Below are 15,760 nucleotides of genomic sequence, written 5' to 3' on the forward strand. Positions count from 1 at the left end.
CGCTGTTGAGCCATTTTGCAATATTCCATGAAAATGATCACATAACAAGAAAGCCTTCATGACATTAGAGGAGTGGGCCAAATTTCAAGAGTGTTTTTTAATCTTTCCAAGCTCCTCAACAGCCACTTCATCTTTCATGGTGAACCGCCTTCCCACCAGGGTGCGCCGTTCAGTTTGAACTTTCTCACTGAAGCATCATGAGGGACTGAGGTTAATATTCACCGCTTTTGAGGTGGACCCGATGAACCTCTGATAATCAGTATATCAAAGTGAAAGACATGACAATCTGTTCAGGGCAGGTCTGTCATCACGCCTGAAAAGTCTGGTACTGATCAGACTGGATTTCTTTGACTTATACTAATTTTTTTCTTCATCAATACTGCTGGGGTCACACCCTTAACAAAAACTCACACTGTAACCAAAGACCAACTCCTTAAAGCTTTCCTAGAGAAATTTGAGTTGCAGATGTCACCCATCACTCCCAGTGCTCGTACCCTAATAAATGTAACGTTTCTGCCACTGTGTCCGTGTGTGTGTGCGTTTGGGAGGGGGGCTCGGCTGTTACGTCACGCTAGCCCCACCCAATCCAGGAAGCGTCTCTTGATTAGCGGCAACCCGTCAGAGGAGGGCTGCGACGTAAATAAAAAAGCTGGAGTTTCCGAGGATAAACCAAAGCCTTTCTTCTCCTGAGCGCGGTGCCCGGCGGCGGTGAAGTTGTGAATAAACGTGTGTCTGGGTTATGAAGGAGTAGCGGTGTCATAAAGCTTTGTTGTTGTGTTGTTATTGTTGAACAGAAAGCGGCGTTCACGCTGACTATAAAGCTAACGTTAGATAAGTTGAGCTCCACATCAGACGCGTCTCTTCCCCCCGGGGCTGCCGAGGACAAGGTTAGTACCGTTACCGAAGCCTGCGAGGACAGCCACAGTACCCATGAGGCTTTGTTCTGTTTACTTCACCTCCTCAGTCTTAGCATCGCACTGCCACACGGATCCCCCCCCTCCTCTCCTCTCATCCTCTACCAGTCCAGATGATGTCATCATTTGAGCACCACAGAAACAAATCTGCACATCTCTTTTTCTTTGTGCTCTTAAGTGAGGTCCTTTCACGTGACAGCCACTGCTTCCTGGTGTAGCCCTGCTATACACCCTTCTACAAAGACCTGGCTGTATCATAGTGATTGGGCTCTTAAAAGCAGACTCTCAGATTTCAAATCCCTGCACATTTATATCTCCATGTCACCTGTTTTCCTGCAGACTCCAGAATGCCAAAGGAGGCAGACCACATGGAGGATGGGGGAGACAAGGAGTCGAAGGAGGAGCAGAGGCAGGGGGCTTCTGGGGAGACGGTTAGGAAGAGGGTCCGGGCGAATACTCCGAGTCCTCACAGAGGCAACACTCCACAAGGTGATCAGGCTTATTTTAACTGTTCAGTACTGTCTGCAGGCTTGCTCATTAACTAATGAGATCATGATCGTATAACAGAGACTTTGTAAAAGCATCAGATTTGTTAAACTTCCTGGTTAGTTTCTGTGAAACTTTGTTTTAATTCAACTGAATAAACTGGCTAAACACATGAATGTGATCTGGATTAAATGTGTCACAGCCTGTCATGTGACTGAAATGAAAACTGAACAATAGCACAGCCTTGAAAGTAGTGCTGTGTCATACTGCATATTTTGGTATCCATCTGATACCAAGTAAATGCTGATACCAATGCCGATACTTTTAAACCTGTAAAGGCACCTTATTTAGGGACGAGCAGTGTGTCGTGATTTATGAGATGTATCATCATTAATTTACTCATTTTGAACACATTTGTTGACCACTAAATCACTGTGATTTACTGTGATTGTGATTACATACTGCAATAATTAGTAATTACAACAAAAAACACTATTCAGCTTTTCATGTACTTTGAAACCTGGAATATAAATGTGCCCACCCGTAAAGCACTTTGGGTCAGCTTCTGTTGGTTGAATGTGCTATAGGCTATAAATAGTAGGGGTGCAACGATATTCGTATCGATATTGAACCGTTTGATACAGTGCTTTCGGTTTGGTACGCATATGTATGAACAATACAAAATTTGTAATTTATTTTATCAACTTTCCTTCTGACGATGCTGTCTGTGTTGAGCGCTCAGTGAATCTGCGTTCGACTACTCCGCCTAGGCTGCACTGTCGAGCGCAGATCCACTGAGCGCTCAACACAGACAGCATCATCAGAAGGAAGAGCGCAGGGCAAGCTAGCGAGACAGAAGTTAAGCTCCCCTTGCAACATGGCAAATTGAACCTCCCCCACCCTCAATCAGATCTGGCGTTTGGAATTATTTTGGTTTTCATGTGATGTATGACCCTGAAGGTAAGCGCGTCATGGACTAAAGTAAAACAGTATGTTGGATGTGCCACGCAATGCTCAATTACATGGGTGGGAACTAGTGTGTTAGCACAGTTAGCTCGTTAACGTGTTGGCTGTCTAGCCCCACGCACGGGGATTTCAGGGGTAGCTCCTTAACGGAGATTTGCCGTGTTGTGGCGTTAACGTCATTTCAACGAGATTAACGCTGACAGCACTAGTGGGAACACAACGAATATGACTGCACATTTACGCTGACATCATCCTAGTGCAAAGACAAGTGGAAGCAGACAAAAACAACAAGCAGCATGCTACAAACTTTACCCGAGTCATTTAGACAGCCGTTAGCACATGATTCTCCTTATGGGGACCTGATATGTTTAATATTGTGGCGAGCTCAGACAAGGAGGAGACGGAGGTGTCGTTTGGTCTTGCTTCCCGTGAGCTAGCCAGGGAGCACAGCCGTTTATTGACATCTGCAGAAGAACACTGCCGCTAGCTAACTGCTCAGCGCAGCAACCGCACAGCAACAACAAAAACAACAACACACAGGGCGCCCTCTGACCCCGGAAGGACACACCGTCGCAGCGAGAGGGCGTCACCCGTCACTATGGCAACATAAACAAAACATAACTGTACAAACAGAACCCCGAACAGCCCTGACCCGCTACATAGCCCCCACTTAAGGGGTCAGTCGTCCCCGACGACCCCATTACCCCACAAAAAGTCCTGCAAATGTCCAGGTGCCTTCTTTTGGCGCACCGGCCGGTCACGACCGGCGGGGGAAAAGTCACTCGGGTCAGAACATGGGGTGCCACCATCATCCCACTTCTGACACCAATGTGGCGAGCACAGACAAGGAGGAGACGGAGGTGTTGTTTGGTCTTGCTTCCCGTGAGCTAGCCAGGGAGCACAGCCGTTTATTGACATCTGCAGAAGAACACTGCCGCTAGCTAACTGCTCAGCGCAGCAACCGCACAGCAACAACAACAACAACACCACACAGGGCGCCCTCTGACCCCGGAAGGACACACCGTCGCAGCGAGAGGGCGTCACTCGTCACTATGGCAACATAAACAAAACATAACTGTACAAACAGAACCCCGAACAGCCCTAACCCGCTACAATATGCTGCTGAGAATATAGCCCAGAAGAAGCGTATAGTATAGCTTTTATTTTGGAAAGAGCCATTTCTCTGTAATAAACTCTCTTTTCCAAAGATGAGTGATTCCTCAATCAGATACAGGGCTTGCAAAATCGCTAGCCCGACGTCCCGGGGTTAGCGATTTTTCCAGTCGGGCTACCAAAATCTATCTCTTCCCTGCCCGTCGGGCTATTGTAGGAAGGAAAAATATATGTCAATGCTTTTGCATTCTTTCGGAAATGTAGCTGGGTAATTATGTCATTGGCATCGGTGAGCCACTGTCAATATGTGACATATTGAAATCGCGTTTGAATTTGCGCTTGTTTTTTGCTTTCACTTTGCAATCGCGTGAACTGTGTATAGAGAGCGACAGCACTGATCTGTGAGTGATGATAATTTGCGCACCAATTCCTCTGACATCGTCTTATCAATCGTTAGCTTACTATGCAAACATGACAAGTGAAATCTCCCGCAGCAAGCTTAAACATATGAGAGGTTGATCACGCAGAGAATCACTGAGCGTTATGTGTGTGTGTAAAAGCAGCATGATATATATTTTAGTTCTGTTGAGCCAAATAAGACAGGTCAGGGTGAAGAAGTGACAGCCAAAGAAAAGCTTACCACAAAACGGAAAAGCTATGACAAATCAGACTATAAGGCAAAAAGAAAGTGCAGCTTTATGGTTTCATGGACAAAAGAATTTCTGTGGCTGCAATATGACGAGCTAAATAACCAGGGCTGCACATAACTGTTCGCAGGTGCGAATTCGCTGTCAAAAAAAAACAACGCGCACAAGATATGAAGCTGCAACGCGTGTTTGCATACATAAGATTTTCTGGAGGAGGACAGACATTTGTTTAAAACTCTTAAAGATGTCGAAAAAGCAAGCTCCTTTAAGCAATTACTTTGGTGTTCCTCCACCTCCAAACAAATGTCAGAAGGAGTCCGAACCACAAAAGAAGCGCGTATTCTCGGAAAAGTGGTTGCAGGAGGTGAGCTGGCTTCAAACAAATGATGAACGCACAGAGATGTGGTGCGGAATGTGCCGTGAAAATCCCACTCTAGCGGACAAAAACAGTGCTTTTTATATGGACGCAAACGCGCGTTGCAACTTCTTATCTGGTGCGCGTCTTTTATTTTGACAGCGAATGCGCACATGCGGACCACTTATGTGCACCCGTGTAAATAACATAATGTTCTGCCGGGTGTGTTGTTGGTTTTCTCTCGATTTCTGAGTCGACAAGCGCCTTTGTTACTGGGACCAGTCATTTTAAGAAAGGCCCCCATTAGAACCCATGAGAAATGCAAGAAATGCATTATTGCTCAGTCTGCAATATCTTTCCCAGAACAAACACCAATTGCAAATAACATACTAAAAATAAACCTGAAAAATCTGTTTAGAACAGCGTACTATGTTGCAAAGAGTGAACTACCACTGGCAAAATTTAGCAGTCTTTGCAAACTTCAAAAAGCAAATGGCCTAGATCTTGGTTCCACTTGTCTCTTACCCGTGACTTCAGTGGAAATTTCAAATTCAGGATCTGACACAGACTGATTCATGTCCTACACAGTTCTTACAAGTTCATAGAAATTTCTGTTCAATTAGAACCAAGTATTTGAGTTGATGATTGTAATTTTTATACAATGTTGTAATTTGTTTTTCAACAATTTTTTGATTAGTGTTTTGTTTCCTTTACAATATTATACATTAAAGTATTATATTGTAAAGGAAACAAAACATCAATCAAAAAATTGCTCTCTTTTTTATTCGGGCTACTTAAATTTATTTTGGGCTACCAAAAACTGAAGAGTCCCTGCCCGAAGGGCTACCAGGGATTTTGAAATTTTGAGAGCCCTGAGATATATTTATTTTTTTAATTACTTTTGTTTCAGCAACATTAAATTTAAAAACTGTACTTTTGAGTTAAAATATATATTTATAATTTTAATAAATGACACATTAAAAAGGCATGAACATTTTTTTTTGTATCGAAAAAATATCGAACCGTGACACCAAAGTATCGAACCGAACCATGAATTTTGTGTATCGTTGCACCCCTAATAAATAGATGTGACAATCAACACACAGAGGTTCAGACATTGTTCATAGTGCATGTTTGAGGTGTATTCTTTCATTAAAAAAGTATATATACATACATTTATCGACCCTGTCACTCTAGTATTGCTCTGATACCGATACCAGCGTTGGTGTCGATACTATTGATATTTGGATCGATCCGCCCACCTCTACCTAAAAGTACGTTTTCAAAAAAGATTTACTGGTTCCTGCTGCTCACTGTCATTTCAGGCCTTTGCTTCCCCTGCAGGCCTGTGTTTCTGAGGGTAGGTCATCCATAAACATGTTGGCTGTGAGACCTTCTACATACATGTGAGAATATGTCCTGAAAGAGGCAGCACAGATGGTTTAGCAGTCTGGCTGGAGTTGGGCTCTGACCCCTTCTTCTTGCATGCTGTGAGAACAGCTCAGTTCTTCTGTTCAAACATGTGATCTTCGCCCTGTTTTTCACCACAGGAGTCAGACCATGAATGCTTCAGTTCACAGGCACATGCCTTCAAGCGTTGGCAGATAAAATCTTCTTGTCTGTGGTGCTTGCTTGTTTTGACCAACTTGACTCTTGCAGTCACTGCCAGTGAGTCAATATGTAGAATTGTGAGAACTGTGTACAGAGACGCTTCATGTCAGTGAGGCTGTGTGATGGGTTTATTACTGATTGACTGATTTTTATCTAGAGCTAGCCAAATGTAGGTTGCAAAAAGAAGTAGAACGATACATGTATACAAGCATTTGCAATTCGCAGTTATCGGTTACACTGTCCATGCAGTATATACATCATCCACCTCTGAAGATTCAGCTGTACCTTCTCAGTAATGACAACTAATTGGTTATGAATTGATTGGTAGGTTTACTAAACCTGGACACACCAAATTTGACAGACTACTTTGCCTCGTTGTTGTGCGTTCTGTGTTAAAATGCCATGTTTTCTAAGATGCTTGGCAGGTAATATTATTTGGTTTGTGTGCTGAACACAGTAAACTGTGACACGGTGTACATTAAAAACCTTGCAAAGGGGTCTGGAAAGTCCAAACATCAATTCTAGCTCCAGCTGTGGAGGACGCTAGCCCTCGAAAATGTAAAAAAAACCTCAAAACAAAATACTCCTCCAAAGCCATATATCCACATGAGTACTACTAAATATGTGACACAGTGTTGTCCACTTAAAAACAGCTTGGACTTGTATAAGACGGAAAAAGATTAACTTTGTCAGTTCTGATGTAGAAAATGTTCTCATGTGTTTATTCCCAGATTTAGATTTGTCCAGATGATGACTTCACGAGAGTGGAACATTGTGACTTTTTGTTTTTGCTCATGGCCGTGAGCCACAACAACAGAGGCTTTGCTTAAAGGCAGGTGTGCTGCTGAACAGAGAGCTTTGTTTAGACTCTGACTGAATTGAGGAGATCAACGCTTATTGCACTTAGTGTTGCCTGCTTGTAAAACATTCACACTAAATCCATTTGGAAGTGAGAGATAATGCGCTCAGTAAATGAGTTTATATCCAGTGTGTTCTCCAGATGAAGGAAACTTTATCTTTTGAAAGAATGACGTGTAATTGTGTACAAATATATACATTTTCTCTTTCTAGCCAGCCCACCCAGGTTTGTCTCTGTGGAGGAACTGATGGAGACAGCTAAAGGAGTCACCAACATGGCTTTGGCTCATGAAATAATGGTGAACCAGGCTTTTCAAATCAAACCCTGCGGAGCTTCCTGAAGGAAGGTGAGGACTGGATCTTTTCCTCAGTGTGAGTTCTTTCTTGCTGCAGATATAAAAGCATGTGTGTTGTTCTGGAACAGTTTGGAGCGCAGAGTGAAGGAGATCATGCACAAAGCATTCTGGGATTGTTTGGAAGCCCAGCTGAAGGAGGATCCACCGTCATACGAACATGCCATCAAACTTCTGGCTGAGATCAAAGAGGTGAGATGCTGAAGCCTGCATTCATTCGTATTCTTCAATCATCCTTCTCTAGATTTAACCAACCTCTTTTAACCTCTCGTCTCCCCTCTTTTAGACACTGCTGTCTTTCTTGCTACCAGGCCACGGTCGTCTGCGCTCTCAGATTGAGGAGGTTTTGGACTTGCCCCTGATCCAGCAGCAAGCTGAAAATGGAGCTCTTGACATCGGTCGTCTGTCCCAGTTCATTGTGTGGATGATGGGCTCACTTTGCGCCCCCAGCAGAGACGAGGACATCCAGAAGCTGAAGCAGATCACCGAAGTTGTGCCTCTGCTCAAGTAAGCCATGGAAGACAGGTCATCATTAGCTCTGCATGTTCCAGGCTGTGGTTTATTTTTAGATTGTGTAATTTCATTCCCATCAGACCATGCAGCTCTCAGCTTGTATAAGAGCGACTGTTCTTTGATTATAGCTCAAAGCGCTATTAACAACTTCTTAGTACAGATCTAGACTTACCAAGACTGAATTAAAAGTTTGGCTTGTCATGAAATGTGTATATTTCATCATCAATGCTTAGAGTTTGCCCATTTTTTCCATCTGTCATGTTTTAGGGCCATATTTTCAGTGCTGGACCTGATGAAGGTGGACATGGCTAACTTTGCCCTGAGCAGCATCAGACCACATCTGATGCAACAGTCTGTTGAATATGAGAGGAACAAGTTCCAGGAGTTTTTGGAGAAACAACCAAGTAAGGGATATAACTTTCATATTTACTGTTATGAGCATTATTAGCTTTAAACATTACATATGATTATTTAAATAGCACAAATCCCGCAGTGTCTAATTCTACTGTATTCAGACTAATCACCTGCAATATGAAATACAGAACCCCAAAACATATCTCTCATTAGCTGGTAGATTTGTATTATTGTTGTTAACTATAAATTACTTTTTTTTCTTGGACACCTCCATAGACGTTAACATTGTGCAATGTCCTTTGCACCATCTTGAGTACTGTGATACCCACTGATTACCTCTGTAGCAAGACTGAAACAGTTGCCCATTTGTCATTCAGAACATGACTGTAGGAGCTGCAGCTCTAATAAGATGTACTACAGACTGTATAAAACATGGATGTAGCTTCCAGATGTGAAAAGTGAAGCAAAGTCAGACTTTCCACTGAGGTTGTATTCTTTTTATTGGCCAGCAATGGGTGACTCAAAAAGACTGGTTATGTGGATTTCTGTTGGAGTATGGCCCTCAGTTTTCTTGCTCTGTGACTCAGGACTGTATCAGCTCAACATCCAGGTTCCAGTCATATCAAATACAACATAATCTTTATTTTATTAATTATGCTCCTCATCAGAATCAGGCAGCGGGGGTCTTGACATCTGGATGCCAAAACCTGAACAAATGCTTGAGGCTTTGCAATCTGACTTCACAAGCCAACATTGTGACAGCTACATGCGTGTTTTATATATGCAGTTTGTGGCGTCCATTGTTTTCTAATTGCTCATTGCTGTTTGTGAGATATCCAAAGATCAGAAAGGATACAAAATTGTATTTTTCTGTAACCAAACATCTTCAAATTTGACTGTTTGCTTTATTAACGTATTTATTTTTTATTTTTTACAAAAGGGAAATACTCAATCTGTCAACCTACGAATACTGCAGTTATAAGTTACACAATGATTGAATGCTTTTAAAAAGCACGTGATGTACAGGGATGTAGTCAGTCCTGTGTGAATGCCACTTCTTTGTTTTACTTTTTGAAAATCAGGTGAATTTCAGCAGCACGCAACAGCTTTGATTTGATGCAGTGTTTACACATAGACTGAATAATTCATCTTATACCACTGTGCATCTCTGCATTCCATTATCTACTCAAAATATTTGTATGTTAGCCCTTCTGTCTAGTGTAGTCTGAACCTTTTACATTTAACAATACAGAAAACTGAAAACATCTTGGTTATAGACTCCTGTATTATATTCTATAATGATGTAATACCGCTGACTAGTACTGCTATTATTATACTGAATAATAACAATGATCGTTTCTCCTTCAGATGCCTTAGACTTCACTGAGAAATGGCTTGAGGATACAGTAAAAAGCCTGCAAGACTCAGCAGCAACAGGTGGTGCTGCATCTGATTCTTCACTCCACCCCCTCAGTGTTCATAATCATGCCTATCTTCGCCTGCTCAGGTGGGACCACGACTCAGACCCCTTCCCGGAGGTAAACCCAATAAATCCTGGTTCATTGTATCTCAGTGCTTGTTTAGATTTCACTTCTTGTGTTCTACGCTTCATCCTTAAATTCTCCTCTGCTTTTATCTACAGACGGTGTTGATGGATCAGGTTCGATTCCAGGAGATGCAGCAGGAGGCTGAACAGCTGGTTCTTCTCTCCTCTGTGCTGCTCATTGTCTACACTACAACTGGGGAGGCCATCTCAGGCCTGCCAGGACTGATGGAGACCCTCAAAAACACTGTTAACGTCTTGCTTGCAGACATGCATACACCGTAAGCACAAAGATTTATTTTTTTTTTAATATTTAAAGCTACAGTGGCCAAATTTGCCTTCATTTCTTTCAGTTCACTTCCTCAAGCACTAATTATTCTCTATGTGAATAAACAAAGGTGGACAAATATGACTGAGCCAGAGTGGATTTAATTTGACTTGCATTAATGCGTAAATTGAACGACTTAGGATTAGTTTGAATTTCAAGGTAACTTTCTCTGGAAAGGTCCCATGCTGACATATTCTGCAATGTGCCTGATTTGAATTCAGCAAAAATAAAAAGAGACACTGTAGATTCCATCAGTTTCATAGATGTGGTGATGTGACTAGTTTAGCCTCATTTAGACAAGAGTAGTGTTGTTTCCGCGAATTGTATATGAAAGATGGACCACTAATTTCTGGACAACTTTCTTGGACTTTGCTGTCACTATGTTAAGGGGTTTTTTGTTTATTTTTTTCTGGTCAACTGGAACCTTTCTGTGGAGTTTGTGTGTTTTCCAACAGTTTTAAAAGATGTGCTTTGTACTAACTATTTAAATGGTAAATGGCCTGTATTTGAATAGCGCTTTACTTAGTCCCTAAGGACCCCAAAGCGCTTTATACTACTTTCAGCCACACACCCATTCACACACTGGTGATGGCAAGCTACATTGTAGCCACAGCTGCCCTGGGGCACACTGACAGAGGCGAGGCTGCCGGACACTGGCGCCACCGGGTCCTCTGACCACCACCAGTAGGCAAACATGGGGTTAGTTACCCTAACCTGAGCTACAGCCACGCCATTTATTCTAAATTGGCTTAATTTGTGAACATGAGAGCAAGAGGCCAAAGCAGTTACAATTTTTTGAGACAGTGTTTGATAGATGGCTATGAAGTACTGATTACATACAGCTTTTTTTTGTGAAGTTAATTGTATCAGTAAAATAAGTTTATTATATATTAAAGGTTGTAGCTTTTCTCCAATGGAAAAAAAATCCAAGAAGTTTTGGCTCAAGACAGATGGGTAAAAAAGCACTTTTGTCCCACAATACTACCGACTGTCCACTGTTAGCCATTATAATGGAGTAAGGTTTTGCACACTAGGGTAGCGAGTTAGTTACATGACTGAAAACTATGGATAGAAGATGCATAAAACTTGGCTTTTGTTGTGAAGCTTATTAACTTAACAACTTGTATTGTTATAAAACTAAAGCTTTTTTTTGGTCTGTCCTAAGGTCATTTAGTGCACAGGAGGTCTTGGCGACCATTGGGGAGAAACTGTGTGTTGAGCTGAGTCAGTGTCTAAGCCAGCATGGCTACTCTCCATTCTCAGCTGACCGAAAGAGCGCTCTGAAGGGGCAAATTTCCGCCGCCATCCAACCAGACAACACAGTCCGCATGCTGATGGGTAAGAGCACTTACTTCTTACTTCCTTAGAGGCAACACCAGCGGTGCACAGCTCAGTGAAGGTGTTTGTCAGCGACAGTTAAACTCTCTTCTCTCCTCTCAGAATCTCGGGTTCACAACTACCTTCTGGCTTCCCTGGAGTCCAGCCAACATAAGACCCCTCCTCCTCTGCCAGGAGGTCTGGCTCCAGTCAGCAAGGAGCTAAAAGAGCTTGCTGTTCACTTCAGTCGCCTTGTCAACTACAACAAGCTGGTCTTCTCCCCATTCTATCAAAAGACCCTGCAGAAAATACTGGCACCAGGGGAGAGTCCCGGCACAGACACATAAACTCTGCAGGGAGGGAGAAGAGAAATGTGGAGAACGGTCTGTGATTTTTTGCAGTTTCCTCTCACTAGTAACGGTTAAGATTTAAAGAAAACAGTCACGGGAGGTGCCCAGAGAAGTATGCACCTTAAACCAAGTCGATTAGAAAATAGACTCACATCTCAGTTACATTAATCCACAAAGTTGTTAGCTTGGAAAAATGTCAAACCTCATATTTGTGACCTATTAGCAGCTGTCTTGGATGAGCCTGTATTCAGTATTATAGCACGGCAGGGTATCATTCGGAACAGTTTAATACCCAGAACTAATACTTTGGGGTATTCTGCATCTTTACCATACGTGGTAGAGTCCTTATGACTTAGTTTGCGCAATATTCAATTAAAGAAAGAATTCAGGAAGATAAAGTGTCAGCGTATGTATCATAAAAGTGTCCCAAAGTAGGAAGATATAGGATCTGAAAGAAGTTAGCTGCTGTCATTACCAGCAAATTAAACTGCTGACTTTACAATTGAACCCCCAGGTCTCCTGTTCTTACACAATCCTTTTTCCTAATTTAGGAAATTCCCGCCAACATCCAACAAGCTCCAGTGCTGCCCCCACCTGTCAGGAGCTGCCAGGAGATGTTATGGTATTTCACAGATGTGTTTGCTTTATTACATTTATCAAAAAAGAGCCACAATCTCTACTTAGAAAGGGTCATTTAAGTATATTTGAAAGGGAATCTGTTTACTCAGGATAAACAAGTCACCGAGTATTTTTAAAACGAATTTGTGGGGGGAAATAAAGTGTTTTAGTGAATCTGCCTGAATGCTCCTTCCTGTTAGCTCCTGACAGGTGAGGTGGAGCTCTTCTAAAACACTGGCAGAGAGCTCCTTGATGAGTTGACAAAGCTGACCCCTTCAGTGAGATATGTGATGGGTAAAAGCCTTAAAGTATTTAGAAAGCATCAGTACGTTACGTTTTTTTAAACTTACTGCTCGTGGCACCGTTTAACTGGCACTCTAAGCAGTTGTGTAGCTCACACAAGTAAAAGAATGAGCAAGACAGCAAATGCCTGCATGCTGTCTTTTACACTGGAACTGAAAGAGAATACAGAGGGTACAAAAACTATACACCTTAATCTTTTTGTAGCATTTAGTTCATGCATCTGTAAGTACTAGTGGATTTTTTTTAAACAGACAGGGGACTCCTTGCAGTAGCTTCAGAAATATGTACAATAACCCTGCTAAACAAATTCTTCACTATAAAGTAAATTAGTTTCCTTTAATGATGAAGGTTGGACTTAAAAAACCAACAAACAAAAAGATGATCTGAATCTCTTCTATACCTGCTCACAGAAAAAGAAAAGGATCCGTTTATCTGTTGGAAATAACGGTGTGCAGACTTTTTGTACCCGCAGTAAGTGAGATAGTTTCCAGCATATTAGATAAAATGAAAATAACCTGCATTATATGTTGTACTGTAATTTTTACTAAGGGACTTGTGTTGTTGACCAACTCGAACTATTTTAATTTAACTGATGTTTACGTATTGATTTTTTTGATTGTTTTTAAGAAGCTGGAACATTTCATTTTAACAAGCACTTCTCGTTGGGGTTTGGCTTTTCTCGTGCATATTTTACAACTTACCACACAGCTGGTTGTAACACTGTTTCACTCCTCCAGGCAGAATGACGTCAGCCATTCCCCAAATGAATAACACTCTGACTGATCACACTGACTACACTTTGAATGTTCGTTGAACATGACAATAAAGCGTTACGTCCCACACAGCAGTCTGTGTGTTTATTTTTGAATCCATCTTCACATCAAAGAGCTTGATTGCGTTCATCAAAAACACTGTGAGGGAAATAAAACGTTTAAAGATTTTATAATAGAGCTCTCATTATTAACTCCAATAAGATTTGGTGCATTCTTCTTTGTATCGCTACGCTGCTTGCATGCAATACACTTATATAGCGGTAGGTGGCGCCAGATCTCAAATTTAAAAACCAGTACAGGGCGTTGCGTTTGTGCAATAAAAAGCGTGCGATCAAATACTTGCATAAGAGCAATTTATAACCAGAGGGAGACTTGTACTTATTCTTCAAAACAGCGTGTGTTTGAATTAAGTTTTGTTGGCAATTATGACCACTATTTTAATGTTTTTGAACATGCCTACAAAGAAACCAAGAAATAAGTGCAACAGCATGATGGGAGCATGCACTTTGAATGCTTTAGAGCTGACTAAGTTCGCACTGTTGTAACGCTAACATGCATTGTCTTGTCCTGAACTGCACTGGGGTGTGTTTTGGCTAATCCAATAGCTAACTTGTTTCACTTATATTATGACTGCCTGGCTGCCATTTTGTCCGTAATCTTAATTACTACTAAATCTACATAGAGTAAGCTCTGAACGTTATTGGATAATTATAATTTTTTTTTAAATTTCAGCTTTAATTTAAGGGTTTTAACAGAAGTGCAGGCCTGGCAGAACATATCAAGAGAGGTGGTGCGGCGAGGTGGTGCACTTTCAAGCAGTCATTGACTGCAAAGGATTTTCAGCCATGTATTAAAAACAATCTTCATATCTAAAATTATACACTATGATTTTAGATTTTACAGTTGCTTTTAAACCTTTCAAGAGGAAGGAATAACGAAAGAAAAAGGCTGACATTCCCAAAGAGTTCATGCAATATTTGAATTAAATTCAAATATTCTAAAAGTTAGTCAAAAACATTTGTTTTCATACTGTTTACGCCAAATCCAGACCCTACCATCTGAACGTCACAGCATAAATTGAAACTACAATTTTGTTGAGCTTGTGCAAATTGTAGCCTTTGTTTCTTGCTCCTATCTGATAGATGTGGCACCCAGTGTGGACTTCTGCTGTTGTGGCACATCTGTCTCAAGGCTGGACTGTTGTGCATTCAGAGACGCTGTTCTGTATGGCTTGGTTATTTGAGTTCCTGTTGCCATCCTATCAGCTTGAAGCACTCTGGCCATTCTCCTCTAACCTCTGACATCAACAAGGTATTTTTGCTCACAGAACTCCTGCTTAGTGGATATTTTCCCTTTTTTGGACCGTTCTCCAAAAACCCTAGAGATGGCTGTGTGGGAAAATCTCAGTAGATCAGCAGTTTTTGAAATACTGAGACCAGCCCCTCTGGCACCCACATCCATGTCACACTCTTAATAAGTCACTTAATAAATCACCTTTCTTCACCATTCAGATGCTCAGCTTGAAAAGCAGGTTGCTACAATGCAATGCTATTTGGCTTATATATTTGCAGTTGAACAGGTGTACCTAATATGATGGTTACACTCACTGGACTCCATGACCACACTGAACAAAGCAGCTGAAATCCAAGAATATATTAATACCACATATTAGCAGCTACATTCTGCAAAGTATTATGAAGTAATGTGCAAAATGACACTTGCAATTATTGCTTTCAATTATTCTGCATCAATATACATGTGATCTGATTCCCCCAGCTGTATGCATACTAACTGTGGATGTGATGGAGAAGAAAACAAAACATTTGGATTTACATTTTATTTAAGAATTAAACAACAATTAAACATCTTTGAGTGTTGTGTTTATCACTTTGGTGTGCAATCCAGTTATTACCGATGAGTGATTCTGTTTGATTCCCTAAAAAGACTCAAAAATAGCAGCACACAGAAGCTTCAGCTGATCACCGCTAACACAAAAGGCAACTTTAATTTAGGACCAGAGAACCAGAAGCAACCAGTACTCCTGTGTTGGTGTATTATTACATGCCACCGACTGTCCTTTGTGCCATTTTCTTTGTCACAGCTCAGCTAGAGAGTGTTTTATTTAAACATGGGGATCATGCCAGCACAGTGAGCTAGAATGAGCTAAAAGAAGTATAAACATTATCAACTGACTTGTGGTGAACATGGGGGCTGATGAAGCCATGCGTGTAAAAACAAAGCATCTTTGTTTTGAGTGGATACAAATTTATAGTACTGTAATAAAGTTAAAAAGATGATGAAATGAACAGATTGTTAAAAACAAGTTTTAATTCTGGCATATCTAAACAGAAATCAAAC

At 41.4% G+C, this 15,760-nt stretch overlaps 1 protein-coding gene across 1 annotated transcript; it reads left to right on the plus strand.

Annotated features, from left to right (window-relative positions):
• The first annotated feature begins 580 nt into the window (after positions 1-580).
• On the plus strand, positions 581-13,473 carry tcp11l1 (t-complex 11, testis-specific-like 1). Its single transcript, XM_040035838.1, is given in 11 exon segments — positions 581-887; positions 1,254-1,403; positions 7,164-7,273; positions 7,275-7,297; positions 7,375-7,495; positions 7,590-7,810; positions 8,084-8,220; positions 9,539-9,708; positions 9,813-9,994; positions 11,207-11,379; positions 11,482-13,473. Coding segments are annotated over 10 exon segments (1,503 nt in total). The 5' UTR covers positions 581-887; positions 1,254-1,261; the 3' UTR covers positions 11,706-13,473.
• Positions 13,474-15,760: the final 2,287 nt, after the last annotated feature.

This window comes from Simochromis diagramma, unplaced genomic scaffold (assembly GCF_900408965.1).
Source record: "Simochromis diagramma unplaced genomic scaffold, fSimDia1.1 OVJJ01000333.1, whole genome shotgun sequence".
In the NCBI taxonomy this organism is placed as follows: domain Eukaryota; kingdom Metazoa; phylum Chordata; class Actinopteri; order Cichliformes; family Cichlidae; genus Simochromis; species Simochromis diagramma.